At 41.9% G+C, this 22,354-nt stretch overlaps 1 protein-coding gene across 2 annotated transcripts in view; it reads left to right on the forward strand.

The window, feature by feature from the left end:
* The window catches only part of NUAK1 (NUAK family kinase 1), a 48,784-nt gene that overhangs the window by 11,727 nt on the left and 14,703 nt on the right, over positions 1-22,354 (forward strand). The window contains exons 1-2 of one of the 2 annotated variants that reach the window (XM_061371835.1): positions 1,812-1,875; positions 12,135-12,255. In XM_061371835.1, coding sequence (XP_061227819.1) covers positions 12,183-12,255 — 73 coding nt within the window. In that variant the 5' untranslated portion in view covers positions 1,812-1,875; positions 12,135-12,182. Of the gene's footprint in view, positions 1-1,811; positions 1,876-12,134; positions 12,256-22,354 lie in introns of those variants that run through there. The other variant, XM_061371834.1, reaches the window with a different exon arrangement.

Below are 22,354 nucleotides of genomic sequence, written 5' to 3' on the forward strand. Positions count from 1 at the left end.
GTTGCATGAGGAATGTGAAGATGCAGAGCTGGTGAAATGCATAAAATTAGCCTGACATTAGAGTGTATTAGGGCTACTGGAAGAACTTTAACCTGGTTATGTTAATAAGCCTGCTTTTACTTCACAGCATCGGAGGGAATATATTTCCAGGAAATGTAGGAAATGTTGAAAAATGTCTTATTTGGGAGCTGGTTCTTAAATTATTTCTGCAGTTTAGCTGAGGAATGCGTGGTTCAAATGAGATTAAAGTTGTGATTTCCAGAGTAGCAATGCAGCTTCCCCTTTCAGGATTGTTTAAGTAAAAAGTTAAACAAAGTGGGTTAGGCAGTCTTTTGCTCCAGTCCCTTGTGGACAGCAATTCACATTGCGCAGCACTGGTTTAACAGTCCTGCTCGGTCTGACATGATTTGTGGTATTTGCTGAGATGAATTTCTGGATCGAGCAGTGTGAGAGGGAATTGCTCCTTACTCTGAGGAAGGGGGTATGTCCAAGTCTGTGCGAAGGTCACTGGCAGGGTGAAGTGGGAAGCCTGTGCTGCTGCTGTTGCACTACCTAACAGCTTAGCTTTTGGCAAGGGGATCCCAGAAATCTGAGTGCTAACTCTCCCTTGTTCAGCTGACTCCAGCCAAAACACGTGCCAAAAAAGGTGTTTGTGCGTGTTGAAGAAGGGGGCAACAGTTCTGGAGATCACAGGGTCTGGGTGAGTTCTTAGCCAAAAGCTTTCCATCTAGAAAAAAGATTGCTTTGCTGTTTCTCCCCTCCAAAGTTAACCCTCCCTGTAACTGCTAAGAACGACTGCCTGCAGTTGTGAGCTCCCTGTCTAGCAGGGAAAGCTTGAATTATGTGTTTAAGGCTGCAGAATTGCTTGATCGCCAGCCACTTAATTGTAGGAAAGCATAATTCATTCCTCACCCTCTCACATCTACTCCAAGCCCAGCTGACTGCAGGGAGCAAGAGTGTTCCTGTTCCTGTGTTACTCTCTCCACTGAGATATTAGGGTGGCCCTGGTAATTTACTTTCAATAAATAGAAGGGAGCAACAGGAGGTTCCTCTACCTTCAGGGATATAAATATTTCTCGGATATCAGAGGCGGATGGGGAAGAAATGTTAGCAAACTCCTTTCCTCCCTCTGTAGCAATTCCACCACGATCTGTCATAAATTCTAGGACGGTCCCTTCCAAAAAAGGAACCATTAAATAGGTAATGTCCAGGCAGAACAATGTAATACTGAAGTAGTTCTTTTACAAAAACAAGTTTAATATTGCAAAGTGATCTACAAGCCCTGGAGTGAAATAACCTGGGTGAGGCTTTGATACATGATTGCCAATCTTCTTGTTTGCCAAGTATTTTTCCAGATAGGATGTGGCTTTATGGTTCACTAGATTTCTACCAGAAAGTGGTGTTTATATTTTGATCCACCTTAAATCAGTTTAGAAAAATATGCTAGATATAGGTGCTTCTGATAGGTCTGTGCCACTAACTGTTCCAACTGTGCTGTTCAAACACATCTGTGTAACTTCTGTGATACAATCTCTGTGGCCCACATCCGTGTGCAACAAATCCCTGCTCATCAGTGTTAATCTGAAAGCCTAAACTATATAAACTTGAGTTTAAAATCTCTCCACATTTCAAAATTCCACTGGGTTAATTAAGAATTTGAGATGCTTAAGCAGTATAATGTTGAGTTTTTATGAGCATTGTGGTGCCTGAAGGTATGGACGTTTCTTCCACAGTTTTCCTTGTACTATTGTAATTCTCATGGTGAAGTAGCACTTCCTTTTTTCTTCAAAGGACTACAGGACCAGGAGAGCAAAATTAGAAGATCCACACAGTACCAGCTGACCTCACATTTCTGGCAGAGGAGGCATTGTGAAGGTGTGCAAAGCTTGAGAGTGGTTCTGAGGCTTCTTTGAACTCACAGAAACTTCAGTGAAAGAGAGAGAGTAAACAGTCACGTGTATTTACCCACATCTCCTTCAAGCAGGATGTACCAGTGAATGAAAATGCACTGTCAGGTGGCTTCTTGGAGAAAAACTAGTTTTAAGGAGGAGTTCAAACAATGTCTAACCCCCTTCCTCTTTTAATGGGAATTACAGCCTTGCACTGATCTAGCACCTTTCACTTAAATGTGCAAAATCACTTTAGGGACTCTGGTAACTGCTGAAGTTACCATTATTTAGCAGTTACTCAGCAGCACATTGCAACAGTTTGCAGTTGCTTAGAGGGTGTGAATAACCCCATTTCCAATTGAAATTATTGGTAGGAATTACAGGAGACTGTAATTTTCAAACTGGAACTAGATCCAGGCACTAGGGCTTTATACCGCTCTTCTTAAGGAAGTCATAAAGGGTTTGTTCTAATGAAGTAGCCAGGACTTTGGTTTTGCATTTCATCCCCAAATCAGTGCCTTGAACAATGTGCACTCCTACTCTGGAGGATTACTTCACTGTGGTTCACTGCTTAATCACAATGAAAAAACCAACTCTGAATTAAAGTTCCTCTCTGCTGCCCAGGTTAGCATTTTGTACTGCATCAGCAGCTGTGGTAGCTGTGAGATCAAGCTTCAAAATTAATGTGAAATCTATCTTCCAGGTTTTGGAGGGGGAATCTCTAATACCCATGTAACACCGAGAACTGTAAACTTGGGGCTTGTGAATACTTTCACTCCTCTTGGACTTGACTTGCCAGTAATTTAATTAGTGCTAAACAGTCTGTGCACAGACTTGCAGAAGTTAGAAGAGGGACCGACACAGGATTCGCTTCCAGTGACTTTTCCTCTTTTGCACATGTGTTGGATGGAGCTGTGTGCTGTGTTTGGAAACTGACCGATAATGATTGCACAGTTCTAACCTTATTTAAACTATGATATAAACAGACATGTTAGAAATGGATGCTACCAGGATTTTTCCTACTTAAAAGTAAAATCAGCTTTTTTTTTTTTTTTCCTCCCCTGCCTTTTTTCCCCTTCTCCTGTTCTTTTTTTTTTTTTTTCCTTTCGGGTTCCAACAAAATTGTAACCTGGAAGAGAAGCAGTTAGACTTTGTGAAATCCCAGTTCAGTATAGCATTTGGCTTTAGTAAATGTGGAAGCCAAAAATAAACATCTGCTTGGCAACTTCACCAGAAGTTAACTCTAAATGCAGTTTTCATCTTTTCAGTGGATGTGGCATTTAGTGCTGGTTAACATCTATTAAGAGGAAAGATCCATAGTTGAGGTTGTAAAGCACTTTTTTTTTCCTATTAATTACACTTGTGATCCTCCATTGCCTTGGGGAAATCCCCTACCCCACTTTCTTTCCAGATATAATTTCTTATGGGCCAAAACATGAACTTCCCTTGAAAGCTTCAACGTAGTTGGATAGGATATTTGTGAGTTATTAGACTTTGGAAAAGAGATGGTCTTCCATCCATCTGTGCATGATGGCCCCAAAACTTCAACTTGACCATTTTTTATCTTTTCTTTAGGCCTTCAGAATTAGATCATAAGCAGCTCCTTTTTTTTTTTTTTTTTTTTTTTTTTTTTTTTGCAGGCTGTGTTATAAATGTTTTAAAGTGTTAGATATTGTGTCTTTGGATATCCAGAAGGCTATGGAGTTACATTTAGAAGTCAATTAGGAAAAATGTAAGCAGTTCTACTCTTTTCTCTAGGAAGGTGAAGTCTGCACATGACAGGGACTCTCTCAGGATGCCAGCCTTGGGATCCAGTCCTGGCAGGCCATGACTACAAACATCTTCAATAACCTTGTCTTGTCAGGTCTCTGCTTCTTAGCAAATCTTTTGCGATCTCTGCTGCTACCAGGACAAACTTGTTTCACTGTGTGTCAGGGAGGATTGGCATGAAACCAGATTTGCAGTAGTGGGCTATTGGGACAGTGGGGATTGGAGAGAAGGGGCAACTTGAGGTGACACTATGGGAAACACTGTGTTATTGCTGCAATTGGTGATTTCTTGTAGGATCTTTCTAAAACTGAACATTCCTACAACGTAGGACTTCAGTAATGTTGTATGAAATCCTTTTATTTTGGGAAAGGAGAAGTTTTTTGGGAGGTTTCTGACATGTACCAGTGGACTCTCCATTTCTGAGTTCTCTAGCCCTCCCTTCTCCCTGTGTTCAAGATTCACTGCCCCATTATAAAAAATCAATAACCAGATTGCTAGCATGTGTTTTTAGATGCTATTGGAATAAACCAGATGAATGACTTTTTTTATTCCTGGTGGTAAATCAGCCGTGGAATGATTAATATAGAGCTGTAAGTTCTATCTGGTAGTAAGGGTGACTCAAGGCCAGGATTCTCAGCTCTAAATGAAGAAAGGTCTGCCAGAGACGCATGGTACAAATATGCCAGGCTTTATAGACATAGCTGAGGGTAGGGGTACCAAACAATGAAGGGATGTAAATTTTCCAGTAAGGCAGTAGTTACTCAGGAAATGTGCTCACAAATCCTGTTAACAGGCACTGTATACGGGGGTGAGGAAAGAAGTAGAGGAAGGGTGTTGTACATGTTCCTCCTGGCACCCACTTTGTATATGTACAACATAAATGTGTTCATTTGGTGCCTTCTACTGTTTATTAAAACTTGGTTCCACAGACATTTTCCTTTGTGAATAAAGGGGGAACTAGAAAGAAGACATAACCCCTTTGCTGAGTGTTTGTGATTAGTTAATTCCTCTTCATTTGATGAATCATTGTTTTTGAGATGATAATAGGAACTATGTTCAGCAGAATAAGAAGAGGACAATTAAAACCAAGGTAGTTGTACCCTGGTTCTCCAAGAGGAGCTGGCACTGACTTGAAACTTTTAATGCCTTGGTGCAGGACTGAGTTTCTATACAGGTAGTGAGTGATAGAGTGGCAGTAAATCAGCTTTGGTTTTAGAAATAGGATCTTTTTTATATGATACATTGGGGAAAGGGGAATGAATCAGAGAGGTGCAGGTGTTTGCTATATGCTTTTACCATACAGAGTGAGGCAGCTGTAAAGTATACCCTTGCCTCTTAAAAGCAAATGAACTTGAAAGGTGCATCGTGGCACATGTGTCCTTGCCCTTTATGTGTGCAGCTGCTAGTTCTCAACAACAGAAACAGCGTTTTGTCCTTGGTAACATCCATGACATGAATGAACAAACATGCAATGGAACAAGAGTAATGGGCAGAAGCTCTGAGATTTAAATCATCAGAGTCTCGCTGGATGCAGATGGCACCAGTTACCGCTCCGAGCAACACCCCTGATTGTTGCGTAGTTTGCCAACATATCAAAACAAGAGAGTTGGGCCATTGATTAATTAGTAAGGATTTTTTGGCATGCTTGTCTCCCAGGCAGTATCACCATGGAAATGATCTGGCGTTTTGGATCTGAAAAGTAACACTCTCCAAAACAGCGGCACTGTGTCGACCTTGCTCCTTCTCTCTTGGAGATGTGTTAGCAACATGCACAAGGCCAGGCGCTAATTTTGCTTAAACTCACAATGGCCTTTTATTCAGCTGTTCAGTGAGTGCATGAAGTGTTTTCTATGACCGTGCAAAGCTTGTTCTTAGAATTGCATGCCCTGTGTGATTCTCTCTATTACTGCATTTGGCCAGGGACTGGAGTCTCAAAGATAGCTTTTTTTTTTTTTTTTTTCCCCAGCAAATGTGGAAGATGCTTACAAGAAGAGGTGGGAATACCTTTGCAGAACCATTTGGATGCCAGCTTTCCTGTAGGGGTATCCATCCATGGCTTCTTCTTCCCACCTGGAAGGTCCAGAGACCAGATAGACAGTTATTCAGCCCATCCCTTGCCTTTCCTTTCTCTCCTTTGTGCAGTCTCTGGAAGTGCCATTTCAATGCAACTGCATTATCAGCATCCTTCTCCTTATCATTTGATTGCAGCAACCTCAGGGACCACCCAATTTCAGAGCTTTGTTTCTCTTCCTCTTGTGTTGGTGATGTCTGGGCCAAGAGCCATAGGCAGAGACTCCCCTGGAAAAAACATAATACAGTGCCAGACGTTATTCTTTCTCGCTCAGCTTAGTGGACCCGGAGAAAGAACAATGTGCCTTTTCTCTCCCCACCCCCAAACATCCTCTGCTCTCACTTTCTCTCCTCCCCTAGAATAGGTTGATCCACCTATTCTTTACCTCCCCGCCCATGTTGGCACTTGGCACGTTGCACTTCCCACCTTAGTCTCAAAGAAAGGAAGCAGAGCTGTGAAACTGGCTGGGCTCACCCACTTCCCATTGCTGGGTGGGGATGGCTTCATTTCACAGCTTTCGGAAAGGAGAGGTTTATGTGTATTTAACCCTCCCCTCCCTCTTCACCCCAAGAAAATAGTTTGTAATAATTTTCTTCAAGCTGCATTCCTGAAACATCTCTTAGTAGCAGCAAGCTGGTTTCCCTTTCTTGGAGACTGCACTCTGTCCTGATACCACTTTTCTGATGCTCCACTATAGTATTGCAAGAGCCAACTGGAATTTGCTCCAAGCACTGGTGGTATGCACAAGAGCTGGAACCAGCTTGAAAGTCACAGCCCACACGGTGGAAAGAAGCAGTTCGCTCATATCTCACCACAGCCCTAAAAATAGCCCTGATAGATAATAAAGAGTGTAATATTGTTTTCAGTACTGAATGTACTGCATGCAGAAATAGCTGGAGAGGGTTCAGTGGTTTGTGGCATTCAGGTGGTCAGCGTCAGTTACAGCACCGACTGACTTAAAAATCTGTCACTTTCTGCACTGCGGCTAATCTTGCCACATCTCAGCTGGAAATGAGGCAAATGTAGGTTCATTAAATGGAAACAAACGCATGAACCGACTTCCTTGGTTGAAATCAAGAGAAACAGCTTTATGCTTTGATGAAAATACAGCTTTGTTGCTCATCCCATGAATGGTAATGCCAGCAGTGACTCAGCAGAGACAGGGATTTGATATGGAAATGGGCACCTACCGCCTGTCATACCCTTTGCCAGTTGTTTAGGCTTTGAGAGATTTTTCTCTACATGATGGTTTTGATCTGCCTCTGTAAAAAGAAAATTCCACCCGTTTTGCTCTGCCCAGCAGCCGAGAAGCTCATTAAAGGAGGAGAGACATTTCTCTCACAGATAGGACTGAATGTACAGAATCCTCTGCAACCGTCATCCTTTTGAAGTAGTTATAGTTCAATTCAAATTATTCATACCAAACAAAAGCAAAGAAGAATGAAGTGTGTTGGAAAACACTTAGTAATCTCTCTACACCAGCACAGAGGGTGAATATAAATCCTCTTTCCAGCAAAAGGAGACAGGTAATTTACTGCAGCCTTGAAGAGAGCAGCTTATTTCTCCACTCTTCTGCCCAGCAAACTCTGCAAGCTGACTCATTGAGGGATGGGAAGCCAAAAGCTGTTCTCCCTCTTTCCTGTCTGCTTCTGGAAGGCAGAGCAGCAGTGTTTCTGAACTATGCTTGTGCAGAGCATTTGGAAATGCCTGGCAATATTAGAGGTTCATACCCACCCTGCTTTCTCAACCCTGTGCTATATGTTTTGAAGAGGCCATCCTCTGTCCCTGCTTCTGAGCAGAGGATGGTACCAGAACCCGGCCGTGCAGGTGGAGGTGGTTTCAGTCCATCTCTTGTGCACCTTTCTCCCCCTTTAGCCCCATGTGTGGGACCATGTTGCCATCAGAGCTGAAGAATACATACCAAGGATTTTACTGGTGCATACAGCCAGTATTGATCCCCAGAGAGACCTTTGTATGGCCAAGTTTTGAGCTGTGACCTAGGTGCTTATGCGCATAACTTCACATGTGCGAGCTGTCCCACAAAAGTCAACAGCCTGCTCACATGTGTGAAGTTAGGCATGTGCTAAAGTGTTTTTCCAGATTGGATAGTGTGTCTGCAGGGGTTTTGGGTGAAGTTGAACCTGTTTTGTTGGGGTGAAAGGGTTTAGATTTCATTATTAAGAATCTGATATGTTACTCTGTCTGAGTGCAAGGTCTTGGAGTTATCTGAAATTCTCATTAAGACAAGAAGCTAGGAAAAATACAAATTCTTCCACTAGTAAAGTTAATAAAAATAGTATAATTAAATTATCTAAGTCTTAAAACCAGTAAAATATATTGAGAAAGTGTGGTAGAAGTATAAGTACAGTGTTGTGAGAGTACCAAAGGGACTAACAGCACTTTCTCTGCAGATCCTGAGCTGGAATATTTGGAGTAGTTAATGTAGCTGATATAAAAAAGCATGTTGCGTTTGCCCTGCTCTTGATTCATGGGCTGTGACCGTTAATAAATTTAAATGTTGTACACAGTGGAGCTGTTGCTTTCAGGGAAAGCAAGGAAGGTAAGCAGGCAAGGAAGAAAGAAAAAGACCTGAAGAATGAACAAACAAGTTCTTTCATAAGGTATTTCTCGATTGGGATTGTTTCTCATTAGGCTTAAGTTGCTCAGGTTCATCATGTACCATATCTGGCAGCAGTCCTGCAAGTGGAGTTTGGAAAATTGGAGCCAGATCTGCCTGGTATAAAAGCATAAGTGCACTTTGAAAATGTATTTTTGGGAATACATTTCTGAATTAAAATACATTTAATGAAAGAAATTCCATTATGGATACTTTAGAATACCTGGAAGAGAAACTTGGTTTACAGCCTGATACCGTAACATACAGCTAAGGATCTGACGTTGCTCAGAGAGATGAAAGCAGTGTAATATATAATAAATACCTAAATTATGGTAATGACTAGTAATGTTTCCATGAAATACTTCAAAAAAACCCTGACCAAACTGGACTGCTTTCTTGCTTGTGTTGTTTTTTTTCATATCAGTAGACTTAAGCCCAAGTAAGTTAAGGTCTGAGCAGATGGAAACAGGTGAAAGAGACTTGGCTGCCAGAAATCCCTTTCTTAGAGAGGAAGAGCTGGAATCAGCACTGTCCTGCTGTTCCACTAATCCTGCTTTGGGATGCCACCTCTGACAGTGACAGTCCGCTGGTAGCAATCACTTGCTGTTTAGCCTTTCAGACCAGGTCACCAGCAAGGCTGTGCACTCTTGAGAAGCTTTGATATGTGGATCCTGTTGACTTGGGGATTGTGCAGGCCACCAGGCAGACAGCGTGGAGTGAAAAGTATTTATTGAGATGCTTTCAAACTTTTCACTTCCCTGAGGCTCTTTCTGAGGGGGAAAAATAGCAATTGGACATAGGCAAAGGTATCAGAAATCAGCCTTTATTAATCAAATAATTTGTTGAGCCAGGCAGTCCTGTCGTGTGTTACACGATTTGGGAGGGGGAGGCAGGCAGCAATTTCTGAGATGCTACTGGCCATGTTTCCTTTAGCAGTTATATCAGCTTTCAATTCCATTTCTTCATCTCCTGAAAGCCTCCCAGGGTTTAATTAATAAATGGCTGCACTCTGCTTTGAGCATGCTCGTGTGCTATGCAAATAGACAGTTACATTCTTTCATTAGTACATGCCTGAAGTGTCTGAAGCCTTCCTCCTACAGAGTGCTTGTACTGGTAACATGCTGTGCCCTGACTAAGGTGCACTGACTCCTCCACAGCAGTCTTGCTGTTTGCCAGGATCTCAGGGGATGGTCTGAGTGGAGGCAGACGGATGCCTCAGAGGAACCAGCTGCCCTGGCTCCATTGACACCACTGGAGATAGTTCACACATGCCAATTGACTTTTCCTTGTTTCCAAGCGCTGGTCACTGTGATCTGAAGTAGCTGAGGGAGGGAAGGGAAAGTCTTGAATGTTAAAAACCTGAGGTCTTGCAGCCTGGATGTCACTGATGATTCCTGCTGAATTCTACCTCTGCAACTGGGAAGTGATGTTTTCAGGAGAGTTTAAGTGCAATCTTCAAAAGTTGCTGAAAATTTTGGGAATGGCCTGTATAAAGTAAGGCTTCTACATGCCTTAAGCACTTTTTAGTGTGGGTTGTGAGGCTGTAAACTCTCTGGTGCTGTTGAAAAATATGTTCCCAGGCAACACATCTCTTTGCATTTGAAGATTAATCTAAACAAATATTTACATTTTTGTATAAAAAAATGTATGTTTTCATATATGTAATTATTCCACAAAGGCCATTTGCAGTAATTAAGTGTAAATGTACAAGAGTCCTGTCTGTGAAGCAGAGTCAAGTTAGTAGAAGATTGGCATGCCCTCTGGGGTGCTGTTATTAGTTTACCAGTCATGAATGGTGAAGAATTTGCTCCCTGTTGTATATTTGACAATGAAACCCTTCTTACAGTCTTCCTCAGAGCCAAGTACAAGACTGTCTTTTAATAGAGAACGTGTTCTTACCCATGTCTCTATTTATTTTTTTGCAGGAATGCACATGCTGCTCCAAGAGCCACCCACATTCTTCTTGTATACAGGGTGTATTTGCATTTGCAGCCTTTCCCAGTGCAAACATGGGAAGGGGAAAAAATCCAGCCTCGTTTTTAGTGTTAGTTGCCTTCTCCATCTCTAGAAGTACTTGGAGATTATCTTGATCACTTATACAATTAAAATCTATTTTATTACCTTTTCTAGAAACACGTGCCAAGTAGATACGACCGTAGTTATGTTGGTAATTTTTAAATGTCTATCCCAAATGCTTGGGTCAAGAGGAAGAAAAGAATTGTTTAGGTTTTAACATGCAAATTGTTTTGTCCTTGGAATTCTGCTTTTCGTTCTGTTGTCCCAAAGAAGGCTAGCTCTTGAGCGTTACCTTAATTTTAAGTATGTCCTGAAGTCCTTGGGAGTTGAAGGGGACCAGGCCTGTGCTTAATGCTTTTTGAACAATGTTGCTTTTCAGAGTTGAAGGCTTTGTAGGAAACCTGATCTTTTAAGCTAGCTCCTGTTTATGTACATTTCTATTTTATAATATTTTACATTTTTTGTACTTTCTTCAGTATCCTTGATACTACCTCATATAATGAAAGCAATACCAGCCGTGCCACTTGCAATTACTGAAGTAGGCAGTAAAATTATGTTGTTCTTAAGGAACTAAGGAAATCACATAAATCACAGATTTACATATGTTTTCCCGGGAGAAGTCCCCAGTAGTTGGCTGCATAGAATGGCAAAAGTTTTGTTTACCCGTAAAAGGGTGGTCATCTCAGCAGGCCAGTGATGCCTTTCAAAGATGTATTGATTTAAACTAGCCGCTAATATATTCCTTCAACTCTTGCTTACAGAAATAAAGCAGGGTAAATACTGAATATAATGAAGGCCATGCTGCCATTCAGTATGCACAATGCGCTCACCTTCCCCATCCCACCAGCTTCTCTCAGTGTTGGCTTTGCATTTCTTACAGGGCAAGAGCTGACCTCCGCAATTATTTATGGTGTTGTTCAGATAAGCCCTTTTTTCACAGGCACCACACATGCACACACTCACAAGGGCTGTTATGATTTTAATTTATATTGCAAGTTCAGCTATCACTTCCCCTGTTCCCACCCTGCCTTTTGGAAAGATACCCAGTCACACGATGTGCTTGAAAAAAAGGTTGCTGATTGAGGAAGGAGGCAGGAAGGATATGGTTTTGCAGTGATTACATAAGTGCTGTGTAGGACCCAAAGCATTGGGTTTACATGAGGACGAGTTTAGATGTGAATTTCAAAGATTTATTTCTTCTGATTTTTAAGTAAGACATAACTCCAGAGTGGTTTGCTTGCTTTAGAGAACCGTGGAGCAACCCTGTGCTAATGTGATCCTCTGTGTATTAACAGGGACAAGTATAAAGTTGTAATTGGTATCCTGGTTTCCTTGTCTCTGTTCCATCAGAGATCTCAACCTTATTTCAGAAAAATTGCTTCCAAAGCTTCTGCTTGAAATTGTCGGATGCAGTCATGTTTAAGCAAATGTATTTCCCATCAAAATCTTTTGGGAGATTTGCCATTTGCCTTGGATGGAAAGTGCTTAAGCTAACACAGGGATCCTTCCAAAAGATGCTGCGTTCTCCCTTAGTGAAGTCTTAGGACCTGAAGACCCTAAAATTTCATGTCACTCATTTCTGTAATGAGCATGTATTTATTGGTTTAAAATGAAGGAGCTGGGGCATGGAGATTTGTATTTTAAAGCTTTGTTTTGGTCATTCCACATTCTGCCAACATCTAACATCTGTATTTATTTTTTGAATTCTCCTTAATGGATTATATGCATTTGTTCAGTTCCAAGAATAATGCATGGTTTCCTGAATTTATAGGTTGCAATAAAATCCATTCGTAAGGACAAAATTAAGGATGAACAAGATATGGTTCACATCAGACGGGAGATTGAGATCATGTCATCCCTCAGCCACCCTCATATCATCACCATATATGAAGGTTAGTGAATGCGATTCTCTTCCCTGACTGCTCTGTTATGTTCCTTGCAGACCTGATGTTGCTGTTTCTTGAGATCATGCACCAAGCAAACCCCTAACCTAGTGTAACCCATCCCTTACCAAAGCGACTGTTTTGAGTGCTACATTCGTGCTGAACCACCAGTGTTTCATAGATACATAGCCCTTTGCCTGGAGGAACAGCTTCATGTGTGGCTTAAGCGCTGTGTCCATGGCAGGTGGGAAATCGTTGCATGTATCACCTCATCTCCTTGGTCCCATTGGACAGTTCAGTTTAATTTCACCCTCACGCACTAGCCTGGTGTCCATTTATGTCCCCAGCCCCTAAACCAGACCTTGTATGCTTTATTTTCCCTGGACTGCACAAGACCAGTCTTGTCTGCTGTAGACCTTTGGGCCCCCTTTACCTGCCAGTGAGTCTTGCTGGTTCTGTCATGGTTGCTTTTCCCCCTGAATCCCAGCATCCGCTTCCTATCCACCTCTGCCCGCTTTCCTGTAAGTCTAGTCACTGGCTTATCATTCCTGTTTACTTATCCTGTTTCCCCCTCTAACTCCTTTCTTCCTGGGACACAGCCGAGAAACTTGCTAATTCCTTTCTCCGGAAGCTTCTCACTGGTCCTACAGCAAGGAGCAGGAAGCGGGGGGCATTCACCCCTCATTTGCCTGTTTGTTTGTTTATGTATTTATAGAGTGTCACTCTATAGTAAAATCTCCTCCTCCTTCCTTCCTTCCTTCCTTCCTTCCTCAAGTAACATCCCAGCTCTAGCTGAGGTGTTCAGGATGGGTACGTGATAAAAGACACCAGCCAAGAGGTCTGTTGGTGCAACGAGGGCAGCTGCATGGTGGACGTGGGGTGTGGATTCCAGAGGTTCGGAGGGATCAGGGTCAGGTAGCCTTGTCCCTGTGGATCACATTATCCCGTGCATGCAGAACGGGCAGCCTGAATTTAGCCCTTTGTATTTACATACTTATGAGGTAAACATGCAAGGTGATGATATGTATATGGCAACTCCACTCTGAGAGTTGGTACGACTGATTAAAACAAGGGCTGGCTTGGCGTACTGTTACAGTATCACATATTGAGTTATTCAAAAGCATGTTCTTGTACTTGAAAAGAGATGAATATCTGTCTTTTTATTGAATAAACTTATAACAGGATCTGGGAACAGAAAAGGGGAGGGATGCTGTGTCAGCATGTGGGTTGCAAATGGAACAAAAGTTATTTCAAATGTTCACGGGAACTCAAAAAGAAGGAAGATTAAGCATGCTGCAGTGCTTTGACCATTGCCCTTCTCGTCCTTAATTTAAATAGTTTTTCCTGAGTTAAAACATTTGTAAAAGTTAGAAAGATTACAGCATTTCTAAGAAGCAGACAATGAAGTCCTGTGGGAGCAAAGTTTTCCCCTTTGGCCCCATGGAGGGAGGAGCGGTGCTTCTGCAGCAGAGCCAGTTAAGTTTCACGATGTAGGGCTCATCCTGTCTGCAGGAGGGCGAGTGCTTATTGCAGGTAATGTGGTCCTCTTGTAATCCATCTGCTTGCAGCACTGCTTTGTGGCAGCAAACCTGGAGGCTTGTTCTCTCATTCTGGGAAGTTTTCCATTCTGTTACTGGTTTGTTTCCTTTTTCTAGAAAGCAGAGCAGCTTTTTGTGGATTCTGATGTTTAATTCCTGGCCTGAAGGGATGGGCAGTGGAAGTCAGCTTCTTGATTGGGCTGTAGTCCATTAGAAGGAGTTACATAGAGTGGAGCTATAGCAGTTATACAGCTCATCCAGCCTTTCCAAGCAGTCCAAGTCAGTATTTGGCCTTTAGCAGCCAATGCTGCAACTTAGATATTGTAGCAGTGGGAAGACGTGGTTGTGCAGCTGAATCCAGAGGAGTGGCTATGTACAAGTCGGAGATAAAGATGTGAGCTCAGGGATCCTTAAGTGTGTGCTTCATTTTAAGTTGAAGCATACTTGTAGCGAAGCTAAGGGACTACATCTAGGACTGAAGTATTTGTATTCTCTTGAAGTCATATTTTAAACATGTGGCTGTTTCTCTTGAGTGATGCATAGAGTGATAATATTGCTATCTTCTGACACAAAATGTTGAGGTTAGTCAGTGCTCAGGAATGGGCTTAATCTCACCAAATTTAAGCCATCCAACATTTAGGCAGTGGTTGTACACTAGAAGTCTAGTGTCCCTCTCTAGTCAAGAGAGATAAGCATCTACAGAGGGTCGTTTGCTCCCTCGTGGGAGATATTTTTCACATAGGTAGGATAAATGACATGCTAGAGGTTCCTCTTGGCTGTAGATGGAGTCTAGCTGATTAACATAGATCAGATGCTTAACTTTTAAACCAAAGCCACCACACAGGTAATTTTCTCCTCTCTCACTGATTTTCACTGTAGATTTTCAGACTGCCACTGCATCTGTGACAGTGCTTTCTGTAGGTGCCAGGCTGCACAGATCTACATAGCATGGACAATGCTGTATCTCCCTGTAGTATCTTTGAAAGCTCTTTGTATTTCATTTACAAACATGTGTTTTCCTTAAGTAGAATCCTTGTTTAGGTATCCTTTTGACCTGCGTGCTTAAAAGTAATTAACCTCTGAATTTGTCAACTTGATGTAAACAGAAGCTTATCTTTTTTCACCATACTGAGCAAATTCAAATGTGTGGAAACAGAGCTTTCCAGTTTAGGTGTATTTTTTTGTAACCTAATCAAACGTACCTTGCCTGTTACTGCGAGGGCATATGTACAGTTGTGACTCCAAAGAAATTCCATCCTCTCAGCAGGGCTGTAATTGGCAATCTGTCGAGTGCGGCTCTGAGGGAAGTGCTCTTTCAAGTGACTTTAAACTCCTTGAAAGGGACTGGATAAACGAAGCTGGCCTTGCTAGCAGTGTTCTGATTTCAGCACATAAATTTTAATTTCTAGAATAATGCCTCTCTCCATTCATCTCTCTGTCTGTCCCCCGCCCTATTTCTTTTTTGCCTTGAAAACTTCAGGATTTGATAATAAAGCCTTTGAGAGCTAACATATTTTTCCAGGGGTAGCCTGAGTGCAAAATCTATCTCATCTGGCAATACTTTATACAACTTAAACCAGGGAAAGAGCATCAGGCCTGATTCTGCAAACATTTAAACATGTGTTGGACCAATCATGAGAGTGAGGTTACACTTGGTACATTCAAAGAGTGAGCTCTTGAGTCTTTGTAGTGTGAAATACTGTAGCTATGTGAGTGGTTCCATGCTAGAAGAGTTGTCGTTGATCAGCATAACCATACAGAAAAGTCCACCTATTTTCAAAATGCCCTTAAAAATGAACATGTCATTAGCTAACATGTTTGTAGAAATAGTTTAATGAAGATATTCCTTGAGAAACGGGTAAATATTAGGATTACAATTTGGTGCCCGTGGAACATGATGGCATTAATGTGAATGAGTAATGGAAGGAAAGCATGTGCTGAAGTGCTTTTCTGGATTTGGGCCAGGATGCTTAGAAGAGCACTGGACCCTTTGCAGCAACAACACACAAAAAAATGGATTTCCCATGTAAGAGAAACTTCCTCCCTCCCTCTTTTTTTAAAGCATAGATTCTCCATCATGTATGTACCAGTCCACAATGACTTGAGTCGCATGATTTGGTTAATGAGGAAACTGGTTCAGCTCTTCAGTATTTTCAGATCCCAAAAGCAGTGGACGAAGATCCAAGTGTAACAGCGGTGGCATAGTGTTTCAGGATACTTACTTGGAAAATACATGTTCACTCTTACACTTTGCCAGATTTCATGCAACAAAAAGCCAGTGCACGCTTGGTAGGCTTGCCTCCAGTGAAGAGCTTCTTGAACTGTGTCAATCAAGTCACCATGTCATCACCTAAAGCAGCGGCATTACCAGTATTCTGCCTGGGTGGCAGCTGGCAAGGTGCATGGACTTGAGCCATTGCTAACAAACTGTGTCCCCTCCAGCAGTGCCAGCTCAGGCAAGTGTCCTCTGCCATCATCTGCGATGTGCATCCCTGAATGGGCCAGGCAGCTGCGAACTGAGATGGCAGCTCACACCATTGGCAGGTTTGAGCATGGGCAGAGCAGAGTTATGTGCTGGAGAGGCGATCCCGGCCTCTGTCCCAGCCTCTGCTATCTCCTGGTTTTCAGGCATAATCAAAACAAACTTTGGTGCCTAATGACTTCATCCTTTCTGTGGTCAAAACACCTGAAAAAGTCAAAAGTCCCTTAAGGCGTCACATGGAAAGCTGGGCTTTAAACAAGAACGATGAAAGTTGGAAAGCTGGAATGATTTTTTTTATTACTTAGCCAAGAAAAAGTACTTCAGCAGTGACACTATTTAACCACATTTCTAATTGATTTCCTCTAATTATGTAGGCTTTTGACCTTTGAGTGCTTTATTGCCATTGTTTTCAGTTGATAACGTCCAAGAACATAAAGTAATATTTCAAGAGTCTGGCGATAGTAATGAAACAAGTGAAAACAAACTTAACTCTTTAGTTACCATGCCCCACCTTTATGAATTTCCTGTCATTCAGGGACATGAATCAATGCTTTGTTAGACATGACTTAAACTGAAATGTGTGAGATCACTGGCAGGTCCAATTCAGATGCCAAAATGATTGCAAGCAATGATGAAATTTATTTTTATCTTTCTATTTACACAGTCCTCCCACTGCAATGTAAATGTTTGCTTGTCTGAAGTTCCTCAGCAGTTTGTAATCATCATTTGGAAAAAAAAAAGGGGGAATTAGTTCTTTAATTCTTTGCTGAAATAAAAGACAATTAGTGTAGCGTGTTATTGTGGCTGAATTAGCAACTGTCATTTTTCTTTCTTTTATAAAGAGTATACTGTCAAAATCTGCCATATCCCCAGTCTTATTCCCCGAGAAACAACCTCAGCAAGGATAATGGTTCTCATTCTGATTTAATCTCCTTACTGGGGAGTAAATTCTAGCATGCTGTCTGATTTAAAATGATTATTGCAGGATCTTAACTGCATTCCTTTAATTTAAGAAGATATGCAGAAGAGAAGGCCGTAATTCAGGAAAACAGTTTAACACAAGTGTAGCTTTAAAACAGATACTTTATATCTCACTATCTTCAATTGTAATTAAGCATATGTACACTATATTACTTAAGCATATTCTATATATATGCTTATATAGAAAACACATGGTTTTCTACACTGGACACTCGATGTTTTAATGTCTGCTGTATGCACTATTAAAAAAAAGCAGTCACAAGATAATAATAATAAAAAATCCCAAACAACAAACTAAAAAATACACCAAGGGGCTGTAAAGCTTTCAAAGCAGTCAAGAACACAGAAGATGCATCGGGCTGGATTTCCAAGGTAAAAATCCCCACTTTTCAATCCTCGCATGTCTTTTTGAAGAATAATTCGAGCCTTATTACAGGAGTGAGGTAATTGGGTCAAACATGACTTTTCTGAATGAAAAGGTTATTTTAGTCTGCATCTCCAAAATTAAAAACAAACTTGCTTGTTCTTTTGATTTGGCTGACCTTTAATAAAAGAGCATTTTGTAGCAGTGGAAAGGTACTTCTGTCTGCGGCTGTTAGGAGAGTAATAAAAATACCACTGAATGGAAAGACACCAGATGGAAGGAATGTCAACATACTGGAACTAATTTAGGAGATTGCTCTGATAGAGAGCAAAGGCATGAAGAGAATTCAGATGGTTCCAGTGCGAAGAGATTGGCCGCCCCTCTTAAACTAACAAACTAAAATCCTTACCCTGAGGTTACATGTAAACCAAATGGAAACAGCCCACAAGGAGGTAGTCCACCGTGTGTATGTGGGGAAATCCACCCCCCTCAGCAGGCACTCGCTCTGACTTTAGCATCCTGCAAGCTTGGAGGGAGGGCAAAGTCTTCTGCTTTGTTTTGCTCTTTGAATTTGGTAGTGAGTCCAAAGTGAACTGTCCTAATAGAGAGGTATACAACATACTATTAAATCTTTCTGACCCATGCTTGCAAGCCCATGCGGGCTTCCAACACTTTCAAGGTGAAGTCCATTTAGCATTTTAAGAGGGATAGGATAGTGAGTATATTCATCCAGTCTCAAACTCATACTGTAGAGTTCCAGTGGAAGTAACTTTGGTGTAGCTAAATGTAAGGATTTAGCAGTAGGGTTGAAGAGAAGAATGCTGATTGGCAAGAGGTCCCTACACAACCAACACTGGAAAACGGAAAGCTGTAGATAGAAGCTGAGTTCATCATTTCACAGCCTCTAAATATAAATAAGTGGAGAGATTATATCCAAGAATTATTGCTATAGTAGAACAGCCTGTGAAAGAGACAGATTGTTGATGTTACAAAATGTACTTTGACTCAGATATGTCTTTGGTAGTGAGAAGTGAAGTTCTTTCCCAGTTTCACATATGTATACTTCAATGAGCTCTGAAGCCAGCAGATTTGGTTTCAATTATCAGCCTAGAAGTACAGAAATTTCTTTCTGTCTTTTTTTCCCCTTTAAATAAACAAACAAACACATTTGTTTAAGGGGGGAGCTTAAAGAAACGCTGCAAGAAATCTTTCTTTGACCACTGCATCTTAAGCACCCATTGCTGCTTGGGTAGGGTGCTGCTCTTAGTCTCTGTTGAGGCTCTTGGGGTGAAGAAACTAAGCCCAAGCAAGCTTGTAGCCCACTTGAAAATGCTGTTTCTCCACACTGCTGAGACCCACATTTTAGTACATTAACAATACTCTTGCTCATCTCCTGGGAATAGACATGTTGTTCTTTGCACCTCGTGGCACATCCTGTGCCTACTCCTTGGTTCCTGATGTGCTTCCACAGATCTGTCCATGTCTTCTTCCCTGTGGCCAGGTGGAAGTGTAGCTGTCTCAGAAGTTAATACTTCGTCCTGCATGTCTGCAAAGGAATGCTGTCATTTTGAAACCACTGGCCTGCACCACTTGATACCACTATGGCTGAGGTGGTGCAGTGGCCCTCCCACCATATTGAGGTCTTGCTGCTTAGTGTAATCCAGCTTGCAGAGTCATGGAAATAAACACAGTGGCTCAGAAATCAATGACACACAGCTTGTAGCAAGCATTTCTCCTGCTGCTGTCTCCTCTAATACGTGGAGCTCATGCCTTGTATCTAAGCAACCCCTATCTCTTGATTTGTGATTGACAAACCATCTCTCCTGCTACCATTTCTGGGTGTTGATACTGACAGTTCTCCACTCATCTTATTTGGCCAGCTGTTTGCAGAGTATCGATGATTTGAAAGAAGCAAGATCAGCCTCATCTTTCTTATACATAACCCACTCCTTCCCTTGACCTTAGTCCAGGTTGAGGAGCAGGCTTGTATGACACAGCTGTCCCATCAGTAGCAAGCTGTGGGATGCTCCTGGGGTGCAGCATCCTGCTGAAGCTGTGCTTCTCTGTCAGTAGTAGGTACAGCCAGGGTTCAGGCATACTTCTAGGTGAGGGTGAGTTTCGGAATGAATATCCAGTAGGATGGCAGGTAATAAATCATCTGCAAAAAAAGCAACCCAAAGAGTGAGCCAAGCAGGCCCAGAAGCTATATGGAGGCAATCCGTCCATCATCAGCTCGCAGGTTACAGCCCAGGTGTTAACAGGGCAGTATATTTATTACCTCATTATTAATTGCAGTAAGTCAATCCAGTCTTTAATTGATGCCCTCCTCTCTTCCCCCAGCTGTTGGCCACAATGCTTTCTTGAAGCCTGTGTTTATAAAACTATGTGCTGTGCTCAGAAGGGAAATTCAGAAGTGTCTGTGTGAAACCTGCCTGAAATCCTAACTGCTACTGTGAAAATTTGAGGTGTACGTGGCTGATGGTCTGAGACCTGCCAGAATATCACTGTCACGTGCTTGATAGTTTTGACCACTGAATTCCTCTTTAAGATTGTGTGTGTCTATAGACATAAATCCCACTGCCTTTTCACTCCCTTCTCCTTCAGTGGCAGCTCTCATTTAAGATATTTTTGTCCACTGTTCAATTCCGTCTCTACAGGAACTGCAGGTCGCCTCTTGAGATTCAGGTGAGCAATAGAGGTGCTCTGAACTGAGATGATGCAGTTGTAAATATACCTTCCACCTCCCTGGAGAAAAAAGAAGATTGTCTGTTCACCTCTGCTGGTTGGTGAAGAAATAAATAGGTGTTTAATTCTGTAATCATTCAGCTATGATGATGCTGAGGAGACCTCTGTAATGTCATCTGAGTCCACGGGTAGTGTCCTCCCCATGCTTCTTCATGAAGAAAAAGAACGTTCCAATCTGTCCTGAGAGTGCTAGTAAACTGAAACCTGAATACAAGTTACCAGGATGCTTCTGTTCTCATTGATTCTAGTGCTGTTCTGTGACAAAAATTCAACATTTGGAACAGCAATTTCTCCTTTCTTAAATTCAATTTCCTAGAGGGCATAAGAGAAAATTTGAAATAGAAAGTACCTCTAAATGCACATTCCTCCAAACCAAATGTCTTTCCACTTCATTTCTGTAGAAATGCAAGAAAATATGTCTGGATCAGGAGTTGTATAACATGCTAATTTTAAGACCAGAAAAAAAATAGATTTTGCATTTAAAACTTCAGAACATCAAGGATGACTTGAAAAAGCTCTTATGACTGAGTGATGGAGGCAAAACTTTGATTAAAGCACAGGCTGGAAGAATGCTCCATCGTATCAGGGCTGATGCTGCTGTTACTGTCATCATTAGCACTGATAGGGCATCAGTGGTTAGGGGCCTGGGTGGGAAGAGCCAAGGTCCCTTTCACCCCCATACCCTCATCTGTGCACCTCTGGCGAGGCAGATTGTCCCCTTGAGCTCATGGTGGTCCTCAGCTGGTACTGCTTAAAGCGTGCACCACTATGAAAGTCCACTGAGGTCAGTGGTGCCATGTAGCAACTTCATCTATATGTGCATGATATAACCCTAACTCATCAAATCAGCTTTTTTTTTTTTAAATCAGATCTCCTAAATAAGAGCATTATTAGTGATCTGTGTAAGCTTTCTGAAACTATTTCTTTTTGCCTTCCCAAACAGCCCTGTGTGTAACTAGCCCTTCCAAGCTTAGAGAAATGAATGTGTGCCTTGCTCCTTTATTGGTAATACATTCACTGCACTTCCCTATATGACATAGGGCATGTTCAGTTTTTCCCAGACAATATCAGTCTGTCATTCTTGGAGAGGATACTATAAGTATAATCCATCCAGAGGTGGCTCTTCCAGTTTCCAAAGTTTATTGCTAATGAGGATGCACATAGGATGTAATCACTGGCAGGAGCCTCTACTTTGGGGTACAGTGAGGCCAGCAGACAAGTCAGCAGCCAATTTTATCTGGCTGTTCACTTTTGCTTTTATCATAACTGTTTGGCTGGTGTTCACGGGTGTTAGAGGGAACTGCAGAGGCTGTGGCTTGTAGAGTTGAGTGACAAGGTGTGAGAAGACATGACACAAAGCCTAAGAACAGCAAGTATCTGTGTGTTGAGAGAGGCAGCTTCACATTTCACTGCAAAAGCTGAAGTTGGGTTTGGTGGTTATTTTTATGTTGGTTTTGTTATTTGTTGGTGGTTTTTTTTAAATAAAAGCCCCACTAAGAACTACTGACTGAACTTTGCTAAAGAGATAGAGGAAGGCATCATTCCAGTAGGACTGGTCAAAACTAACAACCATTTGTAATAACTGCTGTAACCTCATTAATTTGCAGATGCTTTGCTGCCAACGTGACCTAGCCTCAGCAGGCTGCTGCCACAGATAAAATGAAAAGGAAAATGACCATATTTTAGTATGGGCAGTGGTTATTTATGGTACGTGCAGGAAGTTTCCAGTGGGTCTCAGTGGATTTTCAATGTCAGAAGGGAAAAACTGTTTAGCAGCCAGGGCACTATGGCAATTTGAGACTACTCACAGCCTGCTTTACTAGATTAAGTGTTTAGTTATCTGCAACTCCCAGTGAGGACCTTGACAGCATGTGACACAGAGTACCCTCAGGCCCAAAGAACAGTCAAATTGTGATGTGTAATGGATGAATGTTCCTTTTGTTGCTTACGTGGGAGTTGCACATTGTTGCTGGCTTTGCGCAAGTGGCAAAGACATAT

Source organism: Neopsephotus bourkii, unplaced genomic scaffold (assembly GCF_033783945.1).
Source record: "Neopsephotus bourkii isolate Nb327-2 ecotype Australia unplaced genomic scaffold, CSIRO-AGI_Nbou_v1 NB_1589, whole genome shotgun sequence".
Lineage (NCBI taxonomy): Eukaryota > Metazoa > Chordata > Aves > Psittaciformes > Psittacidae > Neopsephotus > Neopsephotus bourkii.